Source organism: Triticum dicoccoides, chromosome 1A, assembly GCF_002162155.2.
Source record: "Triticum dicoccoides isolate Atlit2015 ecotype Zavitan chromosome 1A, WEW_v2.0, whole genome shotgun sequence".
In the NCBI taxonomy this organism is placed as follows: domain Eukaryota; kingdom Viridiplantae; phylum Streptophyta; class Magnoliopsida; order Poales; family Poaceae; genus Triticum; species Triticum dicoccoides.
Window position 1 is genome coordinate 454,999,197 of NC_041380.1, and position 25,349 is coordinate 455,024,545.

General features: G+C 42.8%; 1 protein-coding gene across 1 annotated transcript; it reads right to left on the reverse strand.

The window, feature by feature from the left end:
- Positions 1 to 10,980: 10,980 nt before the first annotated feature.
- LOC119278463 (ARM REPEAT PROTEIN INTERACTING WITH ABF2-like) lies at positions 10,981 to 20,751 on the reverse strand. Its single transcript, XM_037559817.1, has 19 exons — positions 20,350 to 20,751; positions 20,084 to 20,250; positions 19,511 to 19,683; positions 19,305 to 19,425; positions 19,091 to 19,165; positions 17,143 to 17,237; positions 16,620 to 16,695; positions 16,097 to 16,204; positions 14,844 to 14,972; positions 14,632 to 14,700; positions 14,494 to 14,553; positions 14,285 to 14,408; positions 14,064 to 14,203; positions 12,506 to 12,569; positions 12,328 to 12,407; positions 12,157 to 12,221; positions 11,914 to 12,031; positions 11,706 to 11,830; positions 10,981 to 11,603 (listed from the first exon to the last, which is right to left on the reverse strand). Exons 1-19 carry the CDS (start codon positions 20,681 to 20,683, stop codon positions 11,513 to 11,515), a joined length of 2,214 nt encoding a protein of 737 aa, XP_037415714.1. The 5' UTR covers positions 20,684 to 20,751; the 3' UTR covers positions 10,981 to 11,512.
- Positions 20,752 to 25,349: the final 4,598 nt, after the last annotated feature.

Sequence of the window (25,349 nt, forward strand, 5' to 3'; positions counted from 1 at the left end):
ATGCCAAAATTTTCATAAATATTGCATAAAACTTGCTCATGTCATTTGCATCATGATAATAACATTTAAATGTTTAAAATTGTTGTTGCACCAAATTGATAAATGCATATGGGGATTTACCGGAATTGTTATTTGGCGTTTCGGCCTCATTTAAACTTGCCTAAATAAATAATTTCTTATGCTTCTCCTCTTTCCATGTTTAACAACATTTAATATTGTTGAGTACCTAAACGAGAGAACTAAATAAGTCATGTGGTGTTTTCTTCAATATGCAACTCCATTGCATATTGATCTCCATTTAATTTGTAGTGTTGTTTGTTGCACTTTGCCATGCGATGCCTCATTAAACCGGTCATGCATCATACTTGTTTGCGCATCGTGCCATGCTTATGTGATGATTGTTTACTATGTTGCTTGCTTCTTTCCGGGTTGCCTCTCTCGTTAGCTTCGGTTTCGTTCCGGAGTTGTGAGGACCCATTCGGCTACGTCTGTTTGTCTTCTTCATGGACTCGTCCTTCTTCCTTGCGGGATCTCAGGCAAGATGACCATACCCTCGAAATCACTTCTATCTTTGCTTGCTAGATGCTCACTTTTTTGCTATGCCTATGCTGCGATACCTACCACTTGCTATATCATGCCTCCCATATTGCCATGTCAAGCCTCTAACCCACCTTTCCTAGCAAACCGTTGTTTGGCTATGTTACCGCTTTGCTCAGACACTCTTATAGCGTTGCTAGTTGCAGGTGAAGTTGAAGTTGAAGTTTGTTCCATGTTGGAACATGGTTATGTTGGGATATCACAATATCTCTTATTTTAATTAATGCATCTATATACTTGGTAAAGGGTGGAAGGCTCGGCCTTATGCCTGGTGTTTTGTTCCACTCTTGCCGCCCTAGTTTCCGTCATACCGGTGTTATGTTCCTTGATTTTGCGTTCCTTACGCGGTTAGGTTATAATGGGAACCCCTTGACAGTTCGCCTTGAATAAAACTCCTCCGGCAAGGCCCAACATTGGTTTTACCATTTGCCACCTAGCCTTTTCTTTCCCTTGGGTTCTGCAGACTCAAGGGTCATCTTTATTTAAACCCCCGGGGAAGTGCTCCTCTGAGTGTTGGTCCAACCTGTCAGCTGCCGGTGGCCACCAGGGGCAACTCTGGGCTGGCCTACCGGAACCTTGGACAATCCGGTGTGCCCTGAGAACAAGATATGTGCAGCTCCTATCGGGATTTGTCGGCACATTCGGGTGGCTTTGCTGGTCTTGTTTTACCATTGTCGAAATGTCTTGTAAACAGGATTCCGAGTCTTGTCGGGTCTTCCTGGGAGAAGGAATATCCTTCGTTGACCGTGAGAGCTTGTGATGGGCTAAGTTGGGACACCCCTGCAGGGATTTGAACTTTCGAAAGTCGTGCTCGCGGTTATGGGAAGATGGGAATTTGTTAATGTCCGGTTGTAGAGAACTTGACACTTAACTTAATTAAAATGCATCAACCGCGTGTGTAGCCGTGATGGTCTCTTCTCGGTGGAGTCCGGGAAGTGAACACGGTGTTGGAGTTATGCTTGAACGTAGGTAGTCTAGGATCACTTCTTGATCATAGATTTTCGACCGTGCTTTGCCTTCTCTCCTCGCTCTCATTTTGCGTATGTTAGCCACCATATATGCTAGTGCTTGCTGCATCTCCACCTCACATACCTTTTACCTACCCATAAGCTTAAATAGTCTTGACCGCGAGGGTGTGAGATTGCTGAGTCTCCGTGACTCACAGATTACTTCCAAAACCAGTGTGCAGGTGCCGATGATCCCGTGCAGGTGACGCAACCGAGCTCAAGGAGGAGCTCAATGAAGATCTTGTTCATCGTGTTGTTTCGTTTCAGTTGATCAGTAGTGGAGCCCAGTTGGAACGATCGGGGATCTGTAACATTTGGGGTAGTCTTCTTTTATTGTGGTTCCGTAGTCGGACCTTGATTGTATCTGGATGATGTAATGCTTTATTCATGTATTGTGTGAAGTGGCGATTGTAAGCCAACTATGTACCTCTTTTCTTATTCATTACATGGGTTGTGTGAAGATTACCTCACTTGCGATATTGCTTACAATGCGGTTATGTCTCTAAGTCGTGCTTCGACACGTGGGAGATATAGCCGCATCGTGGGCGTTACAAAGGTACTGTAATGAACTCATTCTTGATTTATATTGGTGTTAAACCTACTGTATTCCAACTTTTCTATGGTTCATAAACTCTATTACTAGCCATAGATTCATCAAAATAAGCAAACAACACACGAAAAACAGAATCTGTCAAAAACAAAATAGTCTGTACTATAAGTTTCGAATACTTCTGGAACCTCAAAAATTCTAAAATAAATTTCTACACGTGAGGAATTTATCTATTAATCATCTGCAAAAAATAATTAACTAAATATCACTCTCTAGTAAAAAATGGCAGCAATTCCCGTGAGCGCTAAAGTGTCTGTTTTTTACAGAAAGATCAAAAAGACTTTCCCCAAGTCTTCCCAAAGGTTCTACTTGGCACAAACACTAATTAAACACAAAAACACAACCAAAAAAGAGGCTAGATAAAAAAATTATTGCTAAATAGTAGCAAAAAGCAAGAAACAAAAATAAAATTGGGTTGCCTCCCAACAAGCGCTATCGTTTAACGCCCCTAGCTAGGCATAATATTTCAACGATGCTCACACGGAAGATAATAATTGGGACAAATAGAGAATCAAGAAACATGTGAAAAACACATCTAAGTCTAACATACTTCCTATGCATAGGCATCTTATAGGCAAACAAATTATCAAGGCAAGCAAAAACTAGTATATGCAAGGAAGCGGAACGAAACAATAGCAATCTCAACATAACGAGAGGCAATTTAGTAACACGAAAATTTCTACAACCATATTTTCCTCTCTCATAATAATTACATGTAGGATCATAAGCAAATTCAACAATATAGCTATCACAAAACATATTCTTAACAAGATCCACATGTATGCAAAGTTGACACTCTTCCAAAATAGTGGGATTAACATTAACTAAAGTCATGACCTCTCCAAACCCACTTGTATCAAAAACTTCATCAGATTGAACATTCTCCAAATATGTTGGGTCTAAAGTTGACACTCTTACAAACCCACTTTCAATAATATTGCAAACACCATTATCAATCTCATATTCATCATGGGGCTTAAATACATTTTCAAGATCAAAAGAAGTATCACCCCAATCATGATCATTGCAACAAATAGTAGTCATAGCAAAACTAGCATCCCCAAGCTTGAGGTTTTGCATATCATTGATACAATTGACATTAAGAGAATTTATGATAACATCATTGCAATCATGCTTTTCATCGAAGGAACTATCAAGTATGGGTGCAATAGCAACGATCTCATGTTTAACATAAGGAACTATAGCAAATTCATCTTCATAAATATTGGCATCATGGCCACAAGAATAGCAAGCATCATGTTCATCAAGGGATATTTCAATCAAATCATCGGAATCATAATTATCTATAGAGTCATGCATATCATTATTCTCTTTCAAAGCAATGGTCATTTTTTCAATAAATTCTTTGACATAGACATTATGGGCATAGTTTTCATGGCAATATTTAAGTATGTCAAAAAAAATTAGATTCGTAGAGAGTAATGTCATACTTTTCAATCAAAGAAGCAACTTCATAAGCACCCTTAAAAGCAACAAATTCTTCAATTTGTTCGATATCATAGTAACTATAAACACCCTTTGCATAAGAAGATAAGATTTTATTATCATTAAACTCACATAGGTAGGGGAGATGTTTTTTAGGGTTCTTAGAGCAACAAGTAAGATCACAAATTTCACAAAGATTGCAAGCATAACATAGTAATCTGTTTATTTGATCCCATAAGATTCTCTCTTTTTCAGACAAACGGTGACGCACAAAATGAGCATGCTCATCTAAAGATTTCCCATCAACTAGGCTAGTTGGGGTTTCAGCACGAGCGCATAAGTATCAAAGATGATCCAAGTAGAATACTTTAAGTGGATCCATATCAATAGATTTTTAGCAAGCAAATAGAAGGCACATGAAAACACAAAGAAAGATACATACGGGAAGAAGGCGAATGGAAAAGGGGAGAATAAAACGGCAAGGGTGAAGTGGGGGAGAGGAAAACGAGAGGCAAATGGCAAATAATGTAATGCGAAGGATAAGAGTTGTGATGGGTACTTGGTATGTCTTGACTTGGTGTAGATCTCCCCGGCAACGGCGCCAGAAATCCTTCTTGCTACCTCTTGAGCACTGCGTTGATTTTCCCTTGAAGAGGAAAGAGTGGTGTAGTAAAGCAGCATAAGTATTTCCCTTAGTTTTTGAGAACTAAGGTATCAATCCAATAGGAGACCACGCGCGAGTCACCTCATACCTACACAAACAAATAAGAACCTCGCAACCAACGCGACAAAGGGGTTGGCAATCCCTTCACGGCCACTTGCAAGAGTGAGATCTGATAGAGATGATAATGTTGGAAATATGCCCTAGAGGCAATAATAAAATGGTTATTATTATATTTCCTTGTTCATGATAATTGTCTATTGTTCATGCTATAATTGTGTTATCTGGAAATCATAATACATGTGTGAATACATAGACCACAACATGTCCCTAATGAGCCTCTAGTTGACTAGCTCGTTGATCAATAGATGGTTACGGTTTCATGACATCGGATGTCGTTGATAACAGGATCAGATCATTAGGAGAATGATGTGATGGACAAGACCCAATCCTAAGCCTAGCACAAGATCGTGTAGTTCGTATGCTAAAGCTTTTCTAATGTCAAGTATCCTTTTGCTTAGACCATGAGATTGTGCAACTCCCAGATACCGTAGGAATGCTTTGGGTGTGCCAAACGTCACAACGTAACTGGGTGGCTATAAAGGTGCACTACGGGTATCTCCGAAAGTATCTGTTGGGTTGGCAGGAATCGAGACTGGGATTTGTCACTCCGTATGACGGAGAGGTATCTTTGGGCCCACTCGGTAAGACATCATCGTAATGAGCTCAATGTGACTATGGGGTTGGTCACGGGATGATGTGTTACGGAATGAGTAAAGAGACTTGCCGTAACGAGATTGAACAAGGTATCGGTATACCGACGATCGAATCTCGGGCAAGTACTATACTGGTAGATAAAGGGAATCGTATACGGGATTGATTGAATCCTTGACATCGTGGTTCATCCGATGAGATCATCGTGGAATATGTGGGAGCCAACATGGGTATCCAGATCCCGCTGTTGGTTATTGGCTGGAGAGATGTCTCGGTCATGTCTGCATGATTCCCGAACCCGTAGGGTCTACACACTTAAGGTTCGATGACGCTAGGGTTATAGGGAAAGTTTGTACGTGGTTACCGAATGTTGTTCGGAGTCCTGGATGAGATCCCGGACGTAAGGAGGAGTTCCGGAATGGTCCGGAGACAAATATTTATATATGGGAAGTCCTTGTTCGGTCGCCGGAAGTGTTCGGGGGTTTATCGGCATTGTACCGGGACCACCGAAAGGGTTCCGGGGGTCCACCAGGAGGGTCCACCTACCCCGGAGGGCCCTATGGGCTGAATATGGAGGGGAACCAGCCCCTAGGTGGGCCGGGCACCAAACCCCCTAGGGCCCATGTGCCTAGGGTTTGGGGCAACCCTAAAGGGGGCGCCCCCCTTGGCTTGGGGGGCAAGCCTTCCCCCCTTGGCCGCCGCCCCCCCTCGAGATCCATCTGGAGGGGGGCGGCCCCCCTCTCCCTTGCCCCTATAAATAGAGGGGAGGTGGGAGGGCAGCGGAACCCACATCCAAGGCGCAACCCTCCCCTCCCCAACACCTCCTCTTCCTCCCGCGACGCTTGGCGAAGCCCTGCCAGAGTACCACGCTGCTCCAACACCACTACGCCGTCGTGCTGTTGCTGGACGGATACTTACCCAACCTCTCCCTCTCTCCTTGCTGGATCAAGGCGTGGGAGACGTCATCAGGCTGCACGTGTGTTGCACGCGGAGGCGCCGTTGTTCGGCACTTGGATCGGAATCAACCGCGATCTGAATCGCTACGAGTACGACTCCCTCATCCGCGTTCTTGTAACGCTTCCATGTCGCGATCTTCAAGAGTATGAAGATGCACTCCCCTCTCACTCTCGTTGGTAGTTTCTCCATAGATTGATCTTGGTAATGCGTAGAAAAATTTTAAATTTCTGCAACAATCCCCAACAGATAATAATAAGATAAATACTTTTGGTATTTTTATGATATAGATTGAAAGTAAAGTTTGCAAAATACAATAGATTGGAAACTTGTATGATGGAAAATAGACCCGGGGGCCATAGGTTTCACTAGTGGCTTCTCTCAAGATAGCATAAGTATTATGGTGGGTGAACAAATTACTGTCGAGCAATTGATAGAAAAGCGAATAATTATGAGAATATCTAGGTATGATCATGTATATAGGCATCACATTCATGACAAGTAGACCGAATCCTGCCTGCATCTACTACTATTACTCCACACATCGACCGCTATCCAGCATGCATCTAGAGTATTAAGTTCATAAGAACAGAGTAACGCCTTAAGCAAGATGACATGATGTAGAGGGATAAACTCATGCAATATGATGTAAGCCCCATCTTTTTATCCTCGATGGCAACAATACAATATGTGTCGTTTCCCTTTCTGTCACTGGGATCGAGCACCGCAAGATTGAACCCAAAGCTAAGCACTTCTCCTATTGCAAGAAAGATCAGTCTAGTAGGCCAAACCAAACTGATAATTCGAAGAGACTTGCAAAGATAAACCAATCATACATAAAATAATTCAGAGAAGATTCAAATATTGTTCATAGATAATCTGGATCATAAACCCACAATTCATAGGATCTCGACAAACACACCGCAAAAGAAGATTACATCGAATAGATCTCCAAGAGAATCGAGGAGAACTTTGTATTGAGATCTAAAGAGAGAGAAGAAGCCATCTAGCTACTAGCTATGGACCCGAAGGTCTGAAGTAAACTACTCACACATCATCGGAGGGGCCATGGAGTTGATGTAGAGGCCTTCCGTGATTAATGCCCCCTCCGGCGGAGCTCCGAAAAAGGCCCCAAGATGGGATCTCTTGGGTACAGAAGGTTGCGGCGGTGGAAATAGGGTTTCGTGGTGCTCCTGGATGTTTGCGGGGTATATGGATATATATATAGGAGGAAGAAGTAGGTCGGTGGAGCAACGGGGGGCCCACGGGGTGGAGGGCGCGCCCCCCTGCCTCATGGCCTCCTCGATTGTTTCTTGACGTCCACTCCAAGTCTCCTGGATCACGTTTGTTCCAAAAATAATGCTCCCAAAGGTTTCATTCTGTTTGGACTCCGTTTGATATTCCTTTTCGGTGAAACACTAAAATAGGCAAAAAAAACAATTTGGGCTGGGCCTCCGGTTAATAGATTAGTCCCAAAAATAATATAAAAGTGTAAAAATAAGTCCATTAACATCCAAAATAGATAATATAATAGCATGGAGCAATCAAAAATTATAGATACGTCAGAGACGTATCATAGTGCTCAGACGTGACCAAATAACGCCACACGGAATGGAGAAGAACTCCCAGTGGATGAGGCTCCGGCCCCAAAACTCATGGTGAGATGAGGGTGGCTCCCTAGAGGGTGGTGTCCCTTCGTCTTGAACGTTGAACAGCCACACCAGTCATTACTGTCACCGAACAACCAAAAAACTGCCACTCTACCATCATTCACTTCAATTTTCATGCCCAATCCAAGTAGTGATCAAACCTTTCTCGCTTCCCTCGCCAATTGGGATAGTATTTGGTCGAAAGTCAATTCCTCCCTCGACTAGGTTTTAGTTTATCTAGCCGTAGACCCCCTTGTCCAATTATGATTTTCCACACCATTTCGCGATCACACACCAATTCATGATTTTGAAATTTATAACTCCAAGCATGTCTGTTTCTTTTGGTGAGCAAATGAAGTCCCACTTAACCATACGGTATTTGTGTTTGCCTAAGTCTTTAGGCCAAAAGAATCTAAATCGCACCCTATCCAGTTTTTCATGAATTCTATCTTGTAAAAGGTAGAACCCGATAAACATGGGGATGTTAGTGAGGCTGTCGTTTATGAGCACTAGCCTACTGCCCGAGGCTAAAAGATTTCCCTGCCACGGTTCAACCCTCCCAGACACCTTGTCGACTACCAGCTCAAGGTCCATGATCATTAAGGATCCATTCTGAGATGGGAATCCCAAGATACTTGACTGGTATAGACCCCAACTCACAATTCATCATATGGACCGCCCTTAATTGCGACTACAAGTCCCCTCCGAATACAATCAGCTCACTTTTCTCAAAATTAATCTCAAGGCCTGACATAGCCTCGAAACACATCAGAAGAAACTTAAGGTTGATGATTTCCTCCTCCAATTCTTGATGAAGGTTAGGGTGTCGCTGGCATACTGGAGATGGGTTAGCCCACCAGGCACCACCCTGCTGCCACCCTAGAAACATGTCTGGCACTCCTGGTCCACTCTAAAATTGCAGCACTCATAGTGTTCTCTCTCATATATTTGTGCATATACACTCTAATTGATCATGTTTTCGCATAGATATAGGTTAGAACTTTTCACCACCATACACGTCAACAATATTACAAGTCAAACCATATTTTTCATGTTTTAAATTCAAATTTAAGCAGGAGATAGAGTTTAAATGCATGAACAAAAGATTAAGCATCATACAAGACCAAAGTTCGACCAAAAGCATTCACCATGCACACACTCAACCACATGAAAAATCACTTGTTGCCCGCACCACTGTCTCCCCAAATTCACACCACTCCCTCATCCCCGTGTGTTAGCCATTCATAGGTTCCCCCAACCGTTTTCATTGAATTTCTCTAGATGAAGGGAGGAGGGGAGCCATGTAGGACGCGGCGAAGCCCAGCGCATTCTTGGGCTTCGGGTTTTAACTTTTCGTTGCCACGCACTTCAACAACTTTGCAAATCAAACCATATTTTTCATTTTAAAATTCAAGTTTATATATGACATAAACTTCAAATGCACGAACAAAAGATGAAGCATCATACAAGAATTATGTCCAACCAAAAGAAATAACCATGCACAAATTCAGCCACACAAAAAATTATGTGTCAGTCAGCACCACCGTCTTCTGCCAAGATTGCACCGCTCCCTCCACATGTGTGTTGGCCACTTCATGGCATCCTGAAAGCCATGATCACCAGCCGCTTAATCTCCAAAAATGTTATTGTCGTTTCATTGATGACATTTGGATCCAACATCATGAATCGGTTCTCCTTGCCCACCTTTTCATGCATCAACCAATTCTTCTCAAGTTGAAGCCCATGTGTCTCCATCTCTTTCTTACACTTTTTTTTCGTGAATCTATTCCCACCGCTCCAACTTCTCTTGTTACCTCCTCTCGGCCAAGTCCATCTTCCTTTGCATCACTTGATCCTCCAACTCCTTTGATCAACTGACCAATGTTGAAACCATTGCACACGCGCAACAAGCATTGTTACTTTGCACAATTGAAGAGAACAAGTTGAAAGACAAAGGGAAAACAATGTTTTTCATCAACTAGGCATTTCATCGAACACTTCGCCATTCATAGGTTCCCTCAACCTCGTCCATTGAATTTCGCCAGACGAAGGGAGGAGGGAGAGCCTGCGAGACGGGACGGAGCCCGACACATTCTTGTGCTTTGGACTTCCCTTTGTGCTAGGCGCCCAGCCTCCACCGACCTTGCGTTGCAGCGGCTGCAGGAAGGGGGAGGACAAAGTGAATGTCGGCAATGGCAATGGAGGGTCATTCACCGGTGTGCCCAAGTCATCGGCAATCGAGCTAACGAGGTGATGGCTTAGGCGGCAGGATGATGCAGACAACACAAGAGGCGTCGGTTCCTACGAGGCACCAATGGAATGGGACACGGGGGTCAAGGTAGAGTTCACGGTGTCGGCGGCAGGGACAACCAAAGGCTTATGACAAGGCAGGGGCAACGACGTCACGAGCGCGAAGAAGGAGCGAGAGCGGAAATGTCTGCTACGCCAGGTCATTTTCAGGATGGAGTGTGCTCCAAATTATCTCCTCCAAATATGAAGGCAGGGGTGACAAAGTCCGGGTCCGTGATTCAATTTGCAGTCCATTCACTACAAATCCAAATTATCTCCTCCAAATATGAAGGCAGGGGTGACAAATTCCGGGTCCGTGATTCAATTTGCAGTCCATTCACTACAAAAGTAGTTATCATGGAATTCCACCCAATATGGCAACACTGATATTTTTTATTTTAATTTTTCTTTGAAAGCAATATGGCAACTCTGATATAGTTGCTCTAAGGTGCGTTGAGTTAGTTTTCTGTCAAAAACATATTCGCAAGGCTGCTTAGCCAACCGATAAAATACATGAGTCAAATATGTCTACCATAATGCCAAACAAGTTCCACGTGGAAGAGAGGCCTAATCTAAATGTGTGCTTGCTAGAGGCTCCATGTCTTTCTTTCTTTTTGCAATTGGTAAAGGAAGTACCTACACCCGAGCTCAAATGTACCCTGATGAACAGTTAAATCAAAAAATTCAAAAAGTTTTGAAATTCTTTGTTGCAAACTTTGACAAATATTTTATGTGCTTGCATAAATTTATCATAAAACACTATTCCTGGAAGTCATGATTAAAAAAAAATCGATGCACCAAAAATGCTATTTTTAAAGCATTTTGGAGTGCTAATATTCTTGCCACACCTTCCACAAATGTTGTTTCGGGCTGAAATCTTCCACAAACATTTGTGTAAGTTTGCACCAAAAAGTTCATTTTTCAATGTTATTTTTTTGGGGGGAATTTACTGTTCATCCCAAGCTCAAATGAGCTCGGGAGTAGAAGGGTACTTTCGGATATATACCTCTATTGCTCCATGTGAAGTTAAAGAAGACGCCGAAACAAACAACCTGAGCAAAGGCTATATATGGGAATTTGGTATGAAACAGCCCACGAGTTCTGAACACTAGTCTTGAACATCAGCACGGTTGTTAACATGGAGAACACAGATTGATGCTACAGCATTACACCGCTCGAGCTTAACATCTCCAAACAACATACACGGACATAATCGGAACTGCGAACTGGAAGTGACCCTAAGTAACTCAGTAACTACGGCGAGACCCGACAAATCCGGTCAAGGCCAACCAACTAATCCTATCACAGACTAGGCCGGTCTGACTGCATCTAGGCAAACCACATGTCTCTCTATAACCATACACTTCCCTTAGCATGATCACCATTGTTCAATCGAATAGGAGATGTTACATTCTTGCTGGGTGTCGATTGAGGACCTGGCCATCATGCAAACCATAATAGATTGAATAGTTAACCTTACCACCGAGTGAGTACCCAATGCCCAGAACCAGAAACTTCAGCTGTACAAGATTTCCAGCAGCATCTGTCAGATGGCGGCGGTGTTATCAACGAATGTGGGCAGGGCTCATGGTTGCGCACTCCGGTGGCCTGGCCTTAGTGCCTTAGCGAAGAAGTTGCGGAGCTCAGGGATGACGCGCTGGATTAGCTGAGAGAAACTGCATTTGCAAGATGACCAGTTAGATGGATTTGGATTTTTCGTTGCTTGAAGCGTGTTACATTATGTACCAAATGTGGTGGCCCTAGGTTAAGATACCCACCCGGGTCTGGTGCAGATCTTATCAAACTGCTCCAAAATAAACAAGACGCATGTATGTCTCAGTGACATGGCATGAAAGGCTTCGGATAAGTCATACATATCAGAGACGTTGTCTAAATTAACATCCTGCAAGATATTCAATACAATCAATTAGACCCAGTTGGCAGCGGTTCAAACATAGAACTTGGGGGTAATGCTCCTGAAATCACCTGCGCAATTGTATATTCACATAGGCGTTTGAGGCCTTCTAACAGATACTGATCTGCAGCTCTAAGAAGATCTTGAGCAAGCTCGTTGGTTACTTCGACTGACCCTGTATAGATAAATCTGCACAAAACAAAGATGTTTCCAAACTTCAATTGCAGGCCTTGTCCCCTCAGAGTGAGGAACTAACATGCAGATTTACCCATGGGACATGGCCAAGGAACAAGAATGATCAATGATTTACTAACCTCATCATGAGTTCAAACACATCCCACCTGATATTTGGAATTTCTATGTCTCTTGCATCCTTTTCCTGGTTGAGAAAATAGTGAGTTTCTGTAAACAGAAATTGTTCAACTAGCAAACAAGATCCACATCTTCCAACCAAAAAAGGAATAGCATGTAATGTCGAGACTAACCCTGTATCCACCATCAAACATTGCACGGAATGCATCTGAAGAAGCAAGCAGAGCAATTCTGTGTGCATAAAAGCGTTTTCCTGTGGATCACAAGGGAGGTGATTATTATGATCCTAATGAAAAAAAGCAATTATCTAAAGTAGTTTCTGTGAAGGCAGGGTGCAGAAACGTCACGAACCTTCCACCAAGAAGGTGACATCTGAAAGTGTCGAACTGTTCACATATTGCTTCCCAAGATAAACCTGCAGTCAGAAGTACATTTAGTAATAGCAATAGCAAGAACTAGCGCCGAAGAAGCGCGGCGCACGCCGCGCCCGTGATCGTTTCTGTCTGTATTTTACCAAAATAAGCAAGAAAACAACATGTATTAAGCGATAAAATAAAATGAAGAGGAGAACACGAATTCTATCTTTACCCCATGATCAGTGTAGGCACGTAACCAACATTAAATTATTTAACAAATTAAGAAAACCGGCTGGCCTATTAATATTTTTTCGTATGTTGCTCCGGTTTATTCAGGTGTACTATTCTAGATTACAACTCGGTTATTGTTTCGGTTTATGGTTCGGGTGGGTTAAAAATTTTGGTTTATTCAGCTGTTGTCCCGTTTCACTGGTTTTTGTGTTCCAGGTTATTCGGGGTTGGTGTCTTGGTTTATTTTGTTATTGTTCTGGTTAGCATTCTGGGTTTATTCAGATAATGTTTTGGTTTTTGTTCAGGTGTTAGTAAACTGTTTGCTGATGTCGTGGTGTAAAAATGGGCAGTAATCGGTCAAGAACTTATTTTCCCCATGAATTATTATTTATGCAAATATACTGTTCCAACCTACTGTTTTGTGCCTCAGCAACACCATCACCGGAAAGGATCAGGAGACGACTGAGACGGCTCTGCGTTGGTACGCCAGTGGAGAGAAATGATGTGTAGAAAAATCCTAAATCTTAACCCTATATATATGGACGCGATGGTGGTGGAGGAGAGAAATAATGTGTAAAAAAGTCCCAGTTTTTGTTTACAACGTGCGTATTTTTAATCCATTGAAAGTAAAAAAAAAAGGGGAAATCAGATTATTCGGAGCACTGTTCAGTGGTGGTACTGTTCATGCAGGGTGCTGTTTATGCATGATACTGCTCACTATTACTATTCACTGACATGGATGTAAATGAATAGTAGAAGCTTGGAAAAAATTCAAAAAAACCAGAAAAACCAAAGCCTTCCTGCTTTAGTATAGTAACTTATTATGGATGGACCAATCCATCGGTATTAAGAGTTGATTTATGGGGAAACCTCATTAAGAATATCCAGGATAGGGCAAGGTAAAGCCTGCCAACTACTAAGAACAGACTGCTAAGCAGTATAAAGTTACATGACAGAACATCTGTGTCCAACAGGTTGCACATGTCACGATTTGTAGGAAATAACATTTTAAGTAAGTTTGTGCACATATGATCTTGATTTAATTCAGATCTTGCTAATAGCTCCAAAGTAATACTCCCTCCGTTCGGAATTACTTGTCGCAGAAATGGATGTATCTAGATGTATTTTAGTTGTAGATACATCCATATCCGAGACAAGTAATTCCGAACGGAGGGAGTACTAGCATATATCCCTAGAACTATATTTTTTTACGACAATTTTGTTAGACAACTCTCTTTTCCAAGCACTGTGAAGACCTTATTCACTTCAATAGCATAACTACATAGTAAAGACAAATCACCCTTTTTTTAGTTTCTAATAACCTGTGGCGTTGGAGATGGAGGTGCAGCATCCATCGGAGAGAGTGCTGCAGCTTTGTTGGCTAATTTGTATAGTGCTACCGAACCATCCTGTTGATGTTTCGAGCTGCCCGAAACCAGAAGATCAAGAAGCAAGTCGAGACCTGAATTAAGCCAGAATTTAATCCATGGAGAACAGAACACAAATGGGACAAGGAACACTTAAGATGTCAAATTGTTCATACCATTATTATCAATAAAAATTGTTCGCTGATCTTCAGGGGCACAGAGGTGTGCAAGAGCCAGAGCAACACGCCTCTGCACAGACTTTTCTCCTACTCTCATGAGATAAACCAAGTGTTTTAATACCTGTTAAAGATCACGCGTGAGTCAGCTGGAGTAGATACCACAGCTTGGCAAATAAAAGAAAAAAGAAACAGTGAGCAGAACTTACTCGTCCATTTATCTTCTCCTCCAGCCTCTTCAATGTCTTAGCTACACAGTCCTTTGTAGCCTGAAAAAAAGTGCTTAACCAAACTCAGGTATAAATTTACTAAGAAAGTACCAATCTATGCTATGATGGTTGACATACCTGGACAATAAATTCGCCATCCTGCAACTTTTGGACACCTCCTACTTTAACGAAGTCAGAGACATAATCCTACAAGAAGAAAGTTATTATGGATACATGAAAGTAAGAAGCTTACATAAAACAGAAATGAACATGACTACAAGTCCGTTCCCTTTCAAGAACAAATATGAAATAATAAGTAGAAAACAATATTTTGAACAACAAAAAATTACCTCATTGTCGGCAACTCCATAAAGAGCAAACGCAGCATTATGTTGCAGAGAACCATTTTTTGAGTCGAGAAGCTTTAGTAAAGGTAACAAGCCACCATTGTATGCAATACCTGCTTGGTTATGTGTATCCTGTGAAACAAAAGTCAAATTAGCCATACAGGTTAATCAAGATAAAGAAATAAATAAAACATGCCCACTCCAAACAAAGAGATAACACACTAAAACTAATAGAATACTGTTTTATTTTCGAATCCCATGAATGGAATGTTTACAGCTTAGAAAGACAGTGAAAAGGGAATAACTTGGCATGTGCCTGACACTAAAATATCTAAACTCTTGTTCAATAACAAATACAGAATGTGGCAATGTACTGCATGGAGTCCAGATGACACCTGGTAGGCAAAAAATAATATATCCAACATGATACACCATATGACAATGGGCTTATGTTTCAGCCTTTGGCTTATGTAAATCAAAGATGTTAGTTAATTTGTAAAACTGTATTTCAATTTATGTACAAGAATCTGTAAAACTGTATATCAATCTGCATGTGTGCGATGCTGCAGTTTAAATTGATCTGGTTGTATTTGAACGAAACTAATCAAATAATCTGGCGGAGAAGTTATCTCTTGTGCAATTTCATCAATTCTGATAGTGATTGTATTTGAACGGGGTGACTTCATCATGCATGTCAAACAGGCATTTCACTCCGAAGAATCTGCCAGGGAGAAAATGGTGTCTTTTCCTTCAGGACTATTCGGAAATGCGCATGTTCAAGAGATGTGCTAAACTATGCTGGGTTACGATTGCTTGTCGCAGGACAATGGATACAGTGAAGAAGCATACACAAACAAAAGGTACAAATCTAAACAGACATCATTTGAGAGGCAGATGCTCAACAGTTAGTCTGGATATTTAACACATATAAAGAGAATGAGCTGCATGGCTTCAATTATTGATGGTACATTAAACATAACCTGTGGTCACTCTCATAGTCTCATGTCAATCCTTCTAAGAGGGGGCACCACATCCCGATGTAAAATCAACATAGAGAAAAAGGGAAGCAACAAAATTGAGAAAGTGCTCTGTCACTATGTCAGGTGATTTTATGAAGGGGAGTAAGGATTGTCATTGTTGTTTCTCTTTCACTGCTACAATACCTCCCTAAAATACATGCAGTACAACCCGCTGACAAACATAAGCAATCAGATTGATATTGTTGTGTGCAAGGGGAGTATAGAGAGAAATATAACCTGTGCAAGCCTCCCAAGGGCAAAGGCTGACATCTCCCTGAGTTGGAAATCAGCTGACTGTAGCATGTCAATTAGTGGTCGGACTGCCCCCCGTTGCACAATATGGACCTGCCAAACCCCATACATGCATATTTAGAGAGGATAGCTCAAAAAACAATTTTGTACTCTTTTGATTCACCATGGCTAACTCTTTATCGTACGAAACAACATATTAAGTAAGTAGGTAGACATAATCAATCAATGATATGTAGCACGAGTATTACTCCCTCCGTTCCAAAATATAAGTCTTTTTAGAGATTTCAATATGGACTACATACGGATGCATATAGACGTGGTTTGGAGTGTAGATTCACTCATTTTGCTCCGTATGTAGTCTATATTGGAATCTCTAAAAAGACTTATATTTAGGAACGGAGGGAGTATATAGGAAAAAAGTACTTCATTTTATTTTTTACTCTTCCACTTCATCACTCATCATAAAAATAAATATGGAGCTAACAACAAATGAAGCATCCTTAAGCACCTTGCACTCAGAGTCGGCCGAAGCAAACTGCCCTAGCAACAAAGCAGCTTCTCTTTGGCTTTCCGTACAGCAGGAACTGCAAAAGAAAAGATGAAACACAGGTTCTTTAAGCTAGAGAGCAGACTCAGGGTAATACCATGCCTTCATATACTAAGATTGGGACTACAATAAAACAGCTTCTCGTGTTACAATATGGATATGGATATGGAATCTGGGTTAGAAGATAATTTGCTACACGCAAGCTTACACTTGAAGATCTCATAAGATTATATCATTACAATCACATATTGTTTTGACCTTAAAGCAACAAAATTAATCTGCATCCAGGAACACATGCACAATGGTGTAATCAGTAATCGAGTGTGTATTGCTCATGTACGCTAAAAGTAAAGTACATAGAATTTGAATTTCCAGCAGTACTCTAGCAGAACTCAACAAATAAATACAGTAAGTTATATGCATTTAATTATTAACAGATACAATTAAAACAATTATCATAAGCTGCATATGATGATCATCATACCTTAATAGCCCAATTACAGGTTGCAAGGCCCCCGCATTAAGAACCTCTTTCTTGATATTTGGGGATGAATGGACCAAATTTCCAATGACACCAACCTGCCACGCCAAGAGAGTGTATTTAGTACTTACTGGCATGCACAGCAAAAACAATATCATACATATGGCTGGTTTATGAGGACAGCCTTTGCATTTGGCAAAAGTATAAAACTAGGGTGATTTCATGCAAAATTGTCACGATATATGTTGTATGCTGAGAACCTTATGAGGACAGCCTTTGCATTTGGCAAAAGTATAAATCTATATGTAACTGATAGAAGCAAATAGTCAGATCATTTTCTTTGTATAAATTCCACAGGATTAGTAACTCCATTGGTAAGTTAAAGGTGTTAATGCTCCAAATTTCTAATTGGCTGATGTGGAATAGCTTTTCTTTTGTAACACTCCAAAAAGTAAGTTGTGTGCACCAAACATATAAAGCTGCAGGACATATATTAAGCTTTCTGTAAGTCATGTATTAAGCCTAAAATCGCAAGCATGTTGGGGAAGAAGAGACGAGGAGGAGCTCGAGCTCAGGGAAGGGAAGCAAGCTGGCAGCGGTGAGGTTGGAGAGAAATCACCAGGCTCCAGCCTAGACAAGGAGGAGCTTGAGATTGGGGAAGAGGGGGGAGGACTGGTGGCAAGGTTGGGGGCGGGGAGCTCAAGATCCAGCGGCGCTAGGTCGGGGAAGAAGATGGGTGGTGAGACCGAGGAATAAAGCCCCACACCTGGCAGCGCAAGGTCGTCTTGCTCTCTGTTTCTCTCACCCCTGCCCTCCTTTGTCTAACCCTGGCGCAAGGTCGTCTTGCTCTCCTCTGTTTCTCTCACCCCTGCCCTCCTTTGTCTAACCCTAGGCGTCCGAGCGCTTTGTTTCACCGCTTACCACAAAAGCAAAGCGGTAGGCCTCCGCTCATCACTTGAGCGCGCCTAGGCGTACACTCAATTTTTCACTGCTATCGTCTAGTGGTTCAGGGCATCTCTCTTTCAAGGAGGCAGCGGGGATTCAACTTCCCTGGGGGTAGGGAGTAATATGGAAGGAGGTTAACCATGACGGTCAAGACCATAGATATTGATAGATAGAACTTCCATTTGTTTGTTGAAGTCAAGCAATTCTACTTGCTCACAATCACAAGAAATTTCTCGCCATATTTCTTCCCCACTGTTTGTCCACTACCTCGGCTGAACCTAAGCAAAAGAATAAGAAGTCCAAGAGACAGAAAGTCTAGTTTTCGTAATCGACCGATTTGTTAACATGCCACTGAACCACTTTTTATTAACATAATGACAATATGAACCCTTATTGCAGCACTAGAATCTCTAGACAAAGGAATTACTCTATCCTTTATTTAATATTTAATAATAATAAGAGACAACAGTTCAATACACTTAAGGAATTGGGTCCTAATGCACATCAATATCAATATAGTGCACCATAATTGCATTGCTCGTAATGTAAATGGAGTATAATGATAAGTTAAGGTAAGTGCCACTTGTGCCAACTAACCCAAGTTACATTGCAACTTGAACAAAAACTTTCACCTGGAAGTTTCCCAAGCAATATATAGTACTACGGTTCACCATTAAGCCAATCAAGACAATACATTTTGAAGTTTACATTCCATGAGGCCTTAGGATAACTGTTATTCATGATTGTAGAAAAACAAGAGAAATGGCAAGGTTCAAAACCAGAACAATGTTTTCCTGTAATAGATACTCCCTCCGTCCGGAAATACTTGTCGCAGAAATGCATAAAAACGAATGTATCTAGAACTAAAATATGTCTAGATGCATCCATTCCTCCGACAAGTATTTTCGGACGGAGGGAGTACATGACAAGTGCCGCACTAAAAATGGAGAGGGGTTCAACCAAAGAAGTGTATTTGATGAACATATATGAATATTCAGTATCTTACTGCTTCATAGTGAATTGCAGCATCCTCTGACCGCAGCATTAAGATTAATGTTGGCAATGCATTGCAATCAACGATCTGCATTAAGGAGTTAAGGGGAAGATTTAACATCTAGAAGTGAGGAAATAATATACATGGGTGAATGTGGATGAAAGTCTGATGTTAAAATCTAACATTAATGTTGGTTTCAATAATTTAAACTTTCTTATATTCTTACCAGGGTTTTGTTTTCATCATTTTTAAACGCCAAAGTCCTCAAGGCCCCTGCAGCTGCCCTCTGCACCTTAATATCCTGTGATTCTAGCAATTCAACGAGAGGTGGGATTCCGCCTTCAATTCTGCAGTGGAACAAAACCATCAGCAAGCACAGAAAACTTTCATGGAAACGCAGCATTGGCTAGTGGGCAGTGGATAGAACAAAACCTGATACAAGTTTTGATGTTGCTATTCTCATGAGCAAGGTTGGTAATTGCATCAGCTGCTCTTCTGATAAGGCTGTTAACTGCCCTCGAATTTGTAGCATTTTTATGCCTTCTTAGGAGACTCACCAGCAGGGGTAGGGCACCAGCATCAACTATAAGTTGTTGATGTTCAGGCTGGTAAACCAACACAAAAAGTAATAAATGACTAAATTCTGACAGTAACATAGCTAAAATCATAACAATGAAGTAGTCATGTTGAAGAAAAGTTAACAATAATATTTATGGATTGCCTAAAGAGAACTAGGCAAGGTTGAAACCTATTCTGCTTGAACCCAAGTATACCTAGATTCTTATGATGGCGTATGAAGTTACATTTACAGATAAACAAGAGATTAGGGGAAGGGAAGAGAGTGGTATTTTTCTCTCTCTTGCATTTTGCTACGAAATGGGATGTTTCATGTATGAGCCGGCCACGGCCCAGAAAATTGGGATTATAAGAACAATTCAAGCAATTGCAATGGAATGTAAGCAAAATCTCAGCTAAAGTGCAAAGAGGAAAACTAATCGAATTAACCTTTACAGCTAGGAGCCCGAGAGCGAAGGCAGCCCCCTTCTCGACCTCGTGCTCGAACGGCCGCGGCTGCTGCTCCTCCTCCACCGCCGCCGCCATATGGGGCACCTTCAGGTGGCACACCAACGCCGGCACGGCGCCGCCCTCTACGATTACGTTCACCATCTCCTCTGCGGCAAAAGCAGCAAGCAGATCCGCCTCAGTAACGGCGCCTGGACGGGTGGGGAAGAGTACGGATCGGCACGGTGGGCGTAGGGTTGGAGGATTACCGTTTTTCGCGAGCTCCGCGAGGACGCTGGTGGCGCGCTTAGCGGTGGCGCGGTCGGCGTGGCGCCAGGAGAAGCAGTGGTGGAGGGCGTCGACCTGCGTGCGGACCTCGCGGGCGACCGCCACCTGGGACTGGCGGCAGCAGATCTCGGGGCCGACGGAGCCCTCGTCGTCCTCGTTGTCGTCGTCGGCATCGGCGCTGCCGAGCGGCGACGAGACGGCGGCGGCCGCTGCTGCGGCGGCGGCGGCGGCGGCCGAGGCGGCGGCCTCGTCGTCAATCCTGCGCTTCTGCGCCTTGCGCCGCGGGCGCTGCGGCTTCTGCTGCTCCGCCTCCATTAGAGCGGGTCGACGGCGATGAAGGTGGGGAACTTGTCGGAGGCGGAGGCGGAGGGAAGGGCAGAAGCAAAGAGTATGCGCGCCCCAGCGCGATAGGGATTTTATTCCGCGTTCGGTTAAAATTGAGCACTTTTTATTTTATATATACTGTCAGAAATGAGAATGATACGCTTTCTTTCCTCACTGTTGTACTAGTATATTTTTATTTCATGGGTGTATATTTTGATTGGTGATGACGAGTTCACAACTATTCTTGCGCACGTACGGTGAGAAAATGATCAGAAAGGTATAATATACTCCCTGATGTATAGTATTTTCTTTAAATTTTTTTCCAAAATATCTAATTTGTAACTTTTTTCTCTTTCCTTTTTCAGAGAAAAAAATCAATATATTCATAATTTGTCATGCCAGTAAAAAACACTAGAAATAATTAAACACAACAGATCAATGGACCTCCTAGCTATGACTACCGATGGCTCCATTTTTTACGCATTTTTATAGCTCATTTTTTTGCATATTATCCTCATATATCATGTCCCATTGAGCCAATTACATGTCTATTATGTATGATTTTCAGTTTCACCTTTTGCATTGTGAGCATTGCATTGTTATGGGTTTTATTTAGTTTTTACTAGTCTTCTTTATTTGTTTTGTAATAGTGATCTAAACGCTCTTATATTTGTTTACGGAGGAAGTAGCAGTTAAGGACCAAACACGATGAAAAAAGGCAAGGTTGGGATCAACAAGGAGGCCTTACACACACCAAAACTTAGGCATTTGGAAGTGTCAAAGTTGACATTATTGCAAAGTGCTCAAAATCACAGGTGCCTCAGCATCGCTCATACGAATCCAACGAGTCTAAGAACATCGAAATCCGAGTTCATGTGAAGAAATGGCGACCACATTACCTAAGGGTCCAGAGCGATCGATGGTGCACGGTACGACCGTGCCCGGTCCTATCGTCGGTCGTACTGTACCCCTACATCTTCTTATTTTGGCACGTGGCACGGCCCAACAGAGGCTCATTCCGATGAAAAGGCCGGTCCATTTGACTTGGTCAAAAGGTAGCGGGTCGGCCCACGGAAGGCCTGTTAACAGCTTGTTCGTATATAGCTCATTTACGGCATGTTAACTCATGGTCCGTTACGGCCTATCGGAATTAAGCCCAGTAGCTTCATCTGGGCCGTTCAATATGATTCCAGCCTGTTGTAACTTTCGGCCCATGTATGGCCCATGATGTCTTTCGGCACATATGAGGCCCTTTATAACTCTTGGCCTATTAACGGCCCATGGTGAAACTGCCCCGTAATGAACGGTGTACCGCTTTATACCCATTAACGGCCCATTATTCCATGGGGTCGTTTCCAACCCATGTTATCTTTCGGCCTTCTCAGAGCCCAATTATTCTTGGGCTCATTTCCAGCATTCGGTTACTTACGGCCTGTTACTGTCCTTTTCTGCTTGTGGGCCAAATTCAGCCCGTGGTTACAGTCGGCTCGTTAATTCGTTGGGCCGTTTTCATAGCGTTATCAAATACGGCAGATTAACGACGCCCGTTATGCTCGGCCTATGAACGGGCGATTCCAACTCTAGCCCGTTTATGGCCCATAATGCGGTCTGTTATTGGCACATGTTTGGCCAATCGATCATGCGGCCCGTAGAAAGCCCATTGATGCTACGACCCGTAGAAGGCCAATTGTTTCTACGGCCCACAGAAGGCCGATTGTTTCTACGGCCCTTAGAAGGCCCATTGTTTCTACGCCCCATAGTAGGCCCGGGGTCACTATAATATGTAACTCGTGTTTATTGTGGCCTAGTTTTAAAAAATAGGTTATTGCGGCCACTAGCAAACGCGAAAAAAGAACCGCACTGACTACAAGCAAACAAATAAACAAGACAATAAGGAAATAAATAAGCAAGCAACTTACGCTAGGCTATCACGGCTATTACACATATTACATCCACTGGCATTAAAGTTCACCACCAGTGCAAATATAGGGAACAAAGCAGCATATCAGATGCACCGATTGTCAAAGTTGGTGACCAGTGCAAATAAACGTCGTAGCAAAACAAGTCCAGAACTGAAACCACTTCAGAAGAGATCAAGAAACAATATCCTGGATACCCATAATGCTGGCAAGATGGTTAGCAATCTTATTAACTTTCTCTTGTTTGGTGCTTAATGTTGGGGAACGTTGCAGAAAACAAAAAATTTCCTACGGTTTCACCAAGATCCATCTAGGAGTTCATCTAGCAACGAGTGATTGGATTGCATCTACATACCTTTGTAGATCACGCGCGGAAGCGTTCAAAGAACGGGGATGAGGAAGGCGTACTCGACGGGATCCAAATCACCGGAGATCCTAGCGCCGAACGGACGGCACCTCCTCGTTCAACACACGTACGGTCAGCGTAACGTCTCCTCCTTCTTGATCCAGCAAGGAGGAAGGAGAGGTTGAGGAAGATGGCTCCAGCAGCAGCACGACGGCGTGGTGGTGATGGAGCTGCAGTACTCCGGCAGGGCTTCGCCAAGCACTATGGAGGAGGAGGAGGTGTTGGAGAGGGAGAGGGAGGCACCAAAGGCAAAGGTAAGAAGTCCTCCATCTCCCCACTATATATAGGAGGGCCAAGGGGGGGGGGGCGCCGGCCCTAGGAGATCTAATCTCCTAGGGGGGGCGGCCAAGGGGAGGAATCCCTCCTCCCCAAGGCACCTAGGAGGTGCCTTCCCCTCCTAGGACTCTTCCTTTAGGGTTTCCCCCACCCTAGGCGCATGGGCCCTAGGGGGAAGTGGCGCCCCAGCCCACTTTGGGCTGGATCCCTTCCCACTTCAGCCCATGGGGCCCTCCGGGATAGGTGGCCCCACCCGGTGGACCTCCGGGACCCTTCCGGTGGTCCCGGTACAATACCGGTGACCCCGAAACTTGTTCCGATGGCCGAAATAGCACTTCCTATATATAATTCTTTACCTCCGGACCATTCCGAAACTCCTCGTGACGTCCGGGATCTCATCCGGGACTCCAAACAACATTCGGGTTACTGCATATACATATCCCTACAACCCTAGCGTCACCGAACCTTAAGTGTGTAGACCCTACGGGTTCGGGAGACATGTAGACATGACCGAGATCGCTCTCTGGTCAATAACCAACAGCGGGATCTGGATACCCATGTTGGCTCCCACATGCTCCTCGATGATCTCATCGGATGAACCACTATGTCGAGGATTCAAGCAACCCCGTATACAATTCCCTTCGTCAATCGGTATGTTACTTGCCCGAGATTCGATCGTCGGTATCCCAATACCTCGTTCAATCTCGTTACCGGCAAGTCACTTTACTCGTACCGTAATGCATGATCCCGTGACCAGACACTTGGTCACTTTGAGCTCATTATGATGATGCATTACCGAGTGGGCCCAGTGATACCTCTCCGTCATACGGAGTGACAAATCCCAGTCTTGATCCATGTCAACCCAACAAACACTTTCGGAGATACCCGTAGTATACCTTTATAGTCACCCAGTTACGTTGTGACGTTTGGTATACCCAAAGCACTCCTACGGTATTCGGGAGTTACACGATCTCATGGTCTAAGGAAAGGATACTTGACATTGGAAAACTCTAGCAAACGAACTATACGATCTTGTGCTATGTTTAGGATTGGGTCTTGTCCATCACATCATTCTCCTAATGATGTGATCTCGTTATCAATGACATCCAATGTCCATAGTCAGGAAACCATGACTATCTGTTGATCAATGAGCTAGTCAACTAGAGGCTTACTAGGGACATGTTGGTGTCTATTATTCACACATGTACGATTTCCGGATAACACAATTATAGCATGAATAAAGACAATTATCATGAATAAGGAAATATAATAATAATGCTTTTATTATTGCCTCTAGGGCATATTTCCAACACTTAAATCCTCCAGCGCTTGCTGTTGCACCAGAAAGTATGCATATGAATTCTACAGGGACTTCCTTAGTCCTTTGGCTTCCCGTTGCACAACATCTGATCAATGTCTTTCAACTTGAAGTTGAGACTCAAGAAGCCGAACTGATTCAGGCAGCGAGTTCGAAGAGCTGGTGCCAATAGTAGTGGCCAGTAACTCCAACACTACATCAAGACATGACTTTGGGGTTGTCTCAGTGTCTTCAATATAGTTTTTTATCAGCTTTCTTGGAGACCAATAGGGATGTCTCACTATTTTGAACCTTATCTGCATTACTTTCTTTACCATTGCATAACGAGGTACTCTTCTCCAATATTTTGTCCGCATTCTAAAAGATAAACAAGCAGACACATCACAGGTTTACTATGTTGTATATGAAACTCATTTTGGTAAATCGGTTCAATAGTAAAGTGGACAGGATAACAACATGAAACAAACATATATCTATGTACCATGGTCACTTTATGGTCTATATCATTCTAGTTTTTGTTGCCAAATCAATATAGAGACACAATTCAAATAATATTTGTTCAAGACAAAGCAGAATAGACATAATATAAGTGTGGGAAACTACAGAGCAATAACAACACTTGTAATGTGCATGACATGAGAACATAATTGTTTATTCAATTGAAACTGAAATCAACATAGAGCAAGTTACAACAACAAACCAGTTAAAGAAACAGGTTTAAAACATACCTGTTGCGCC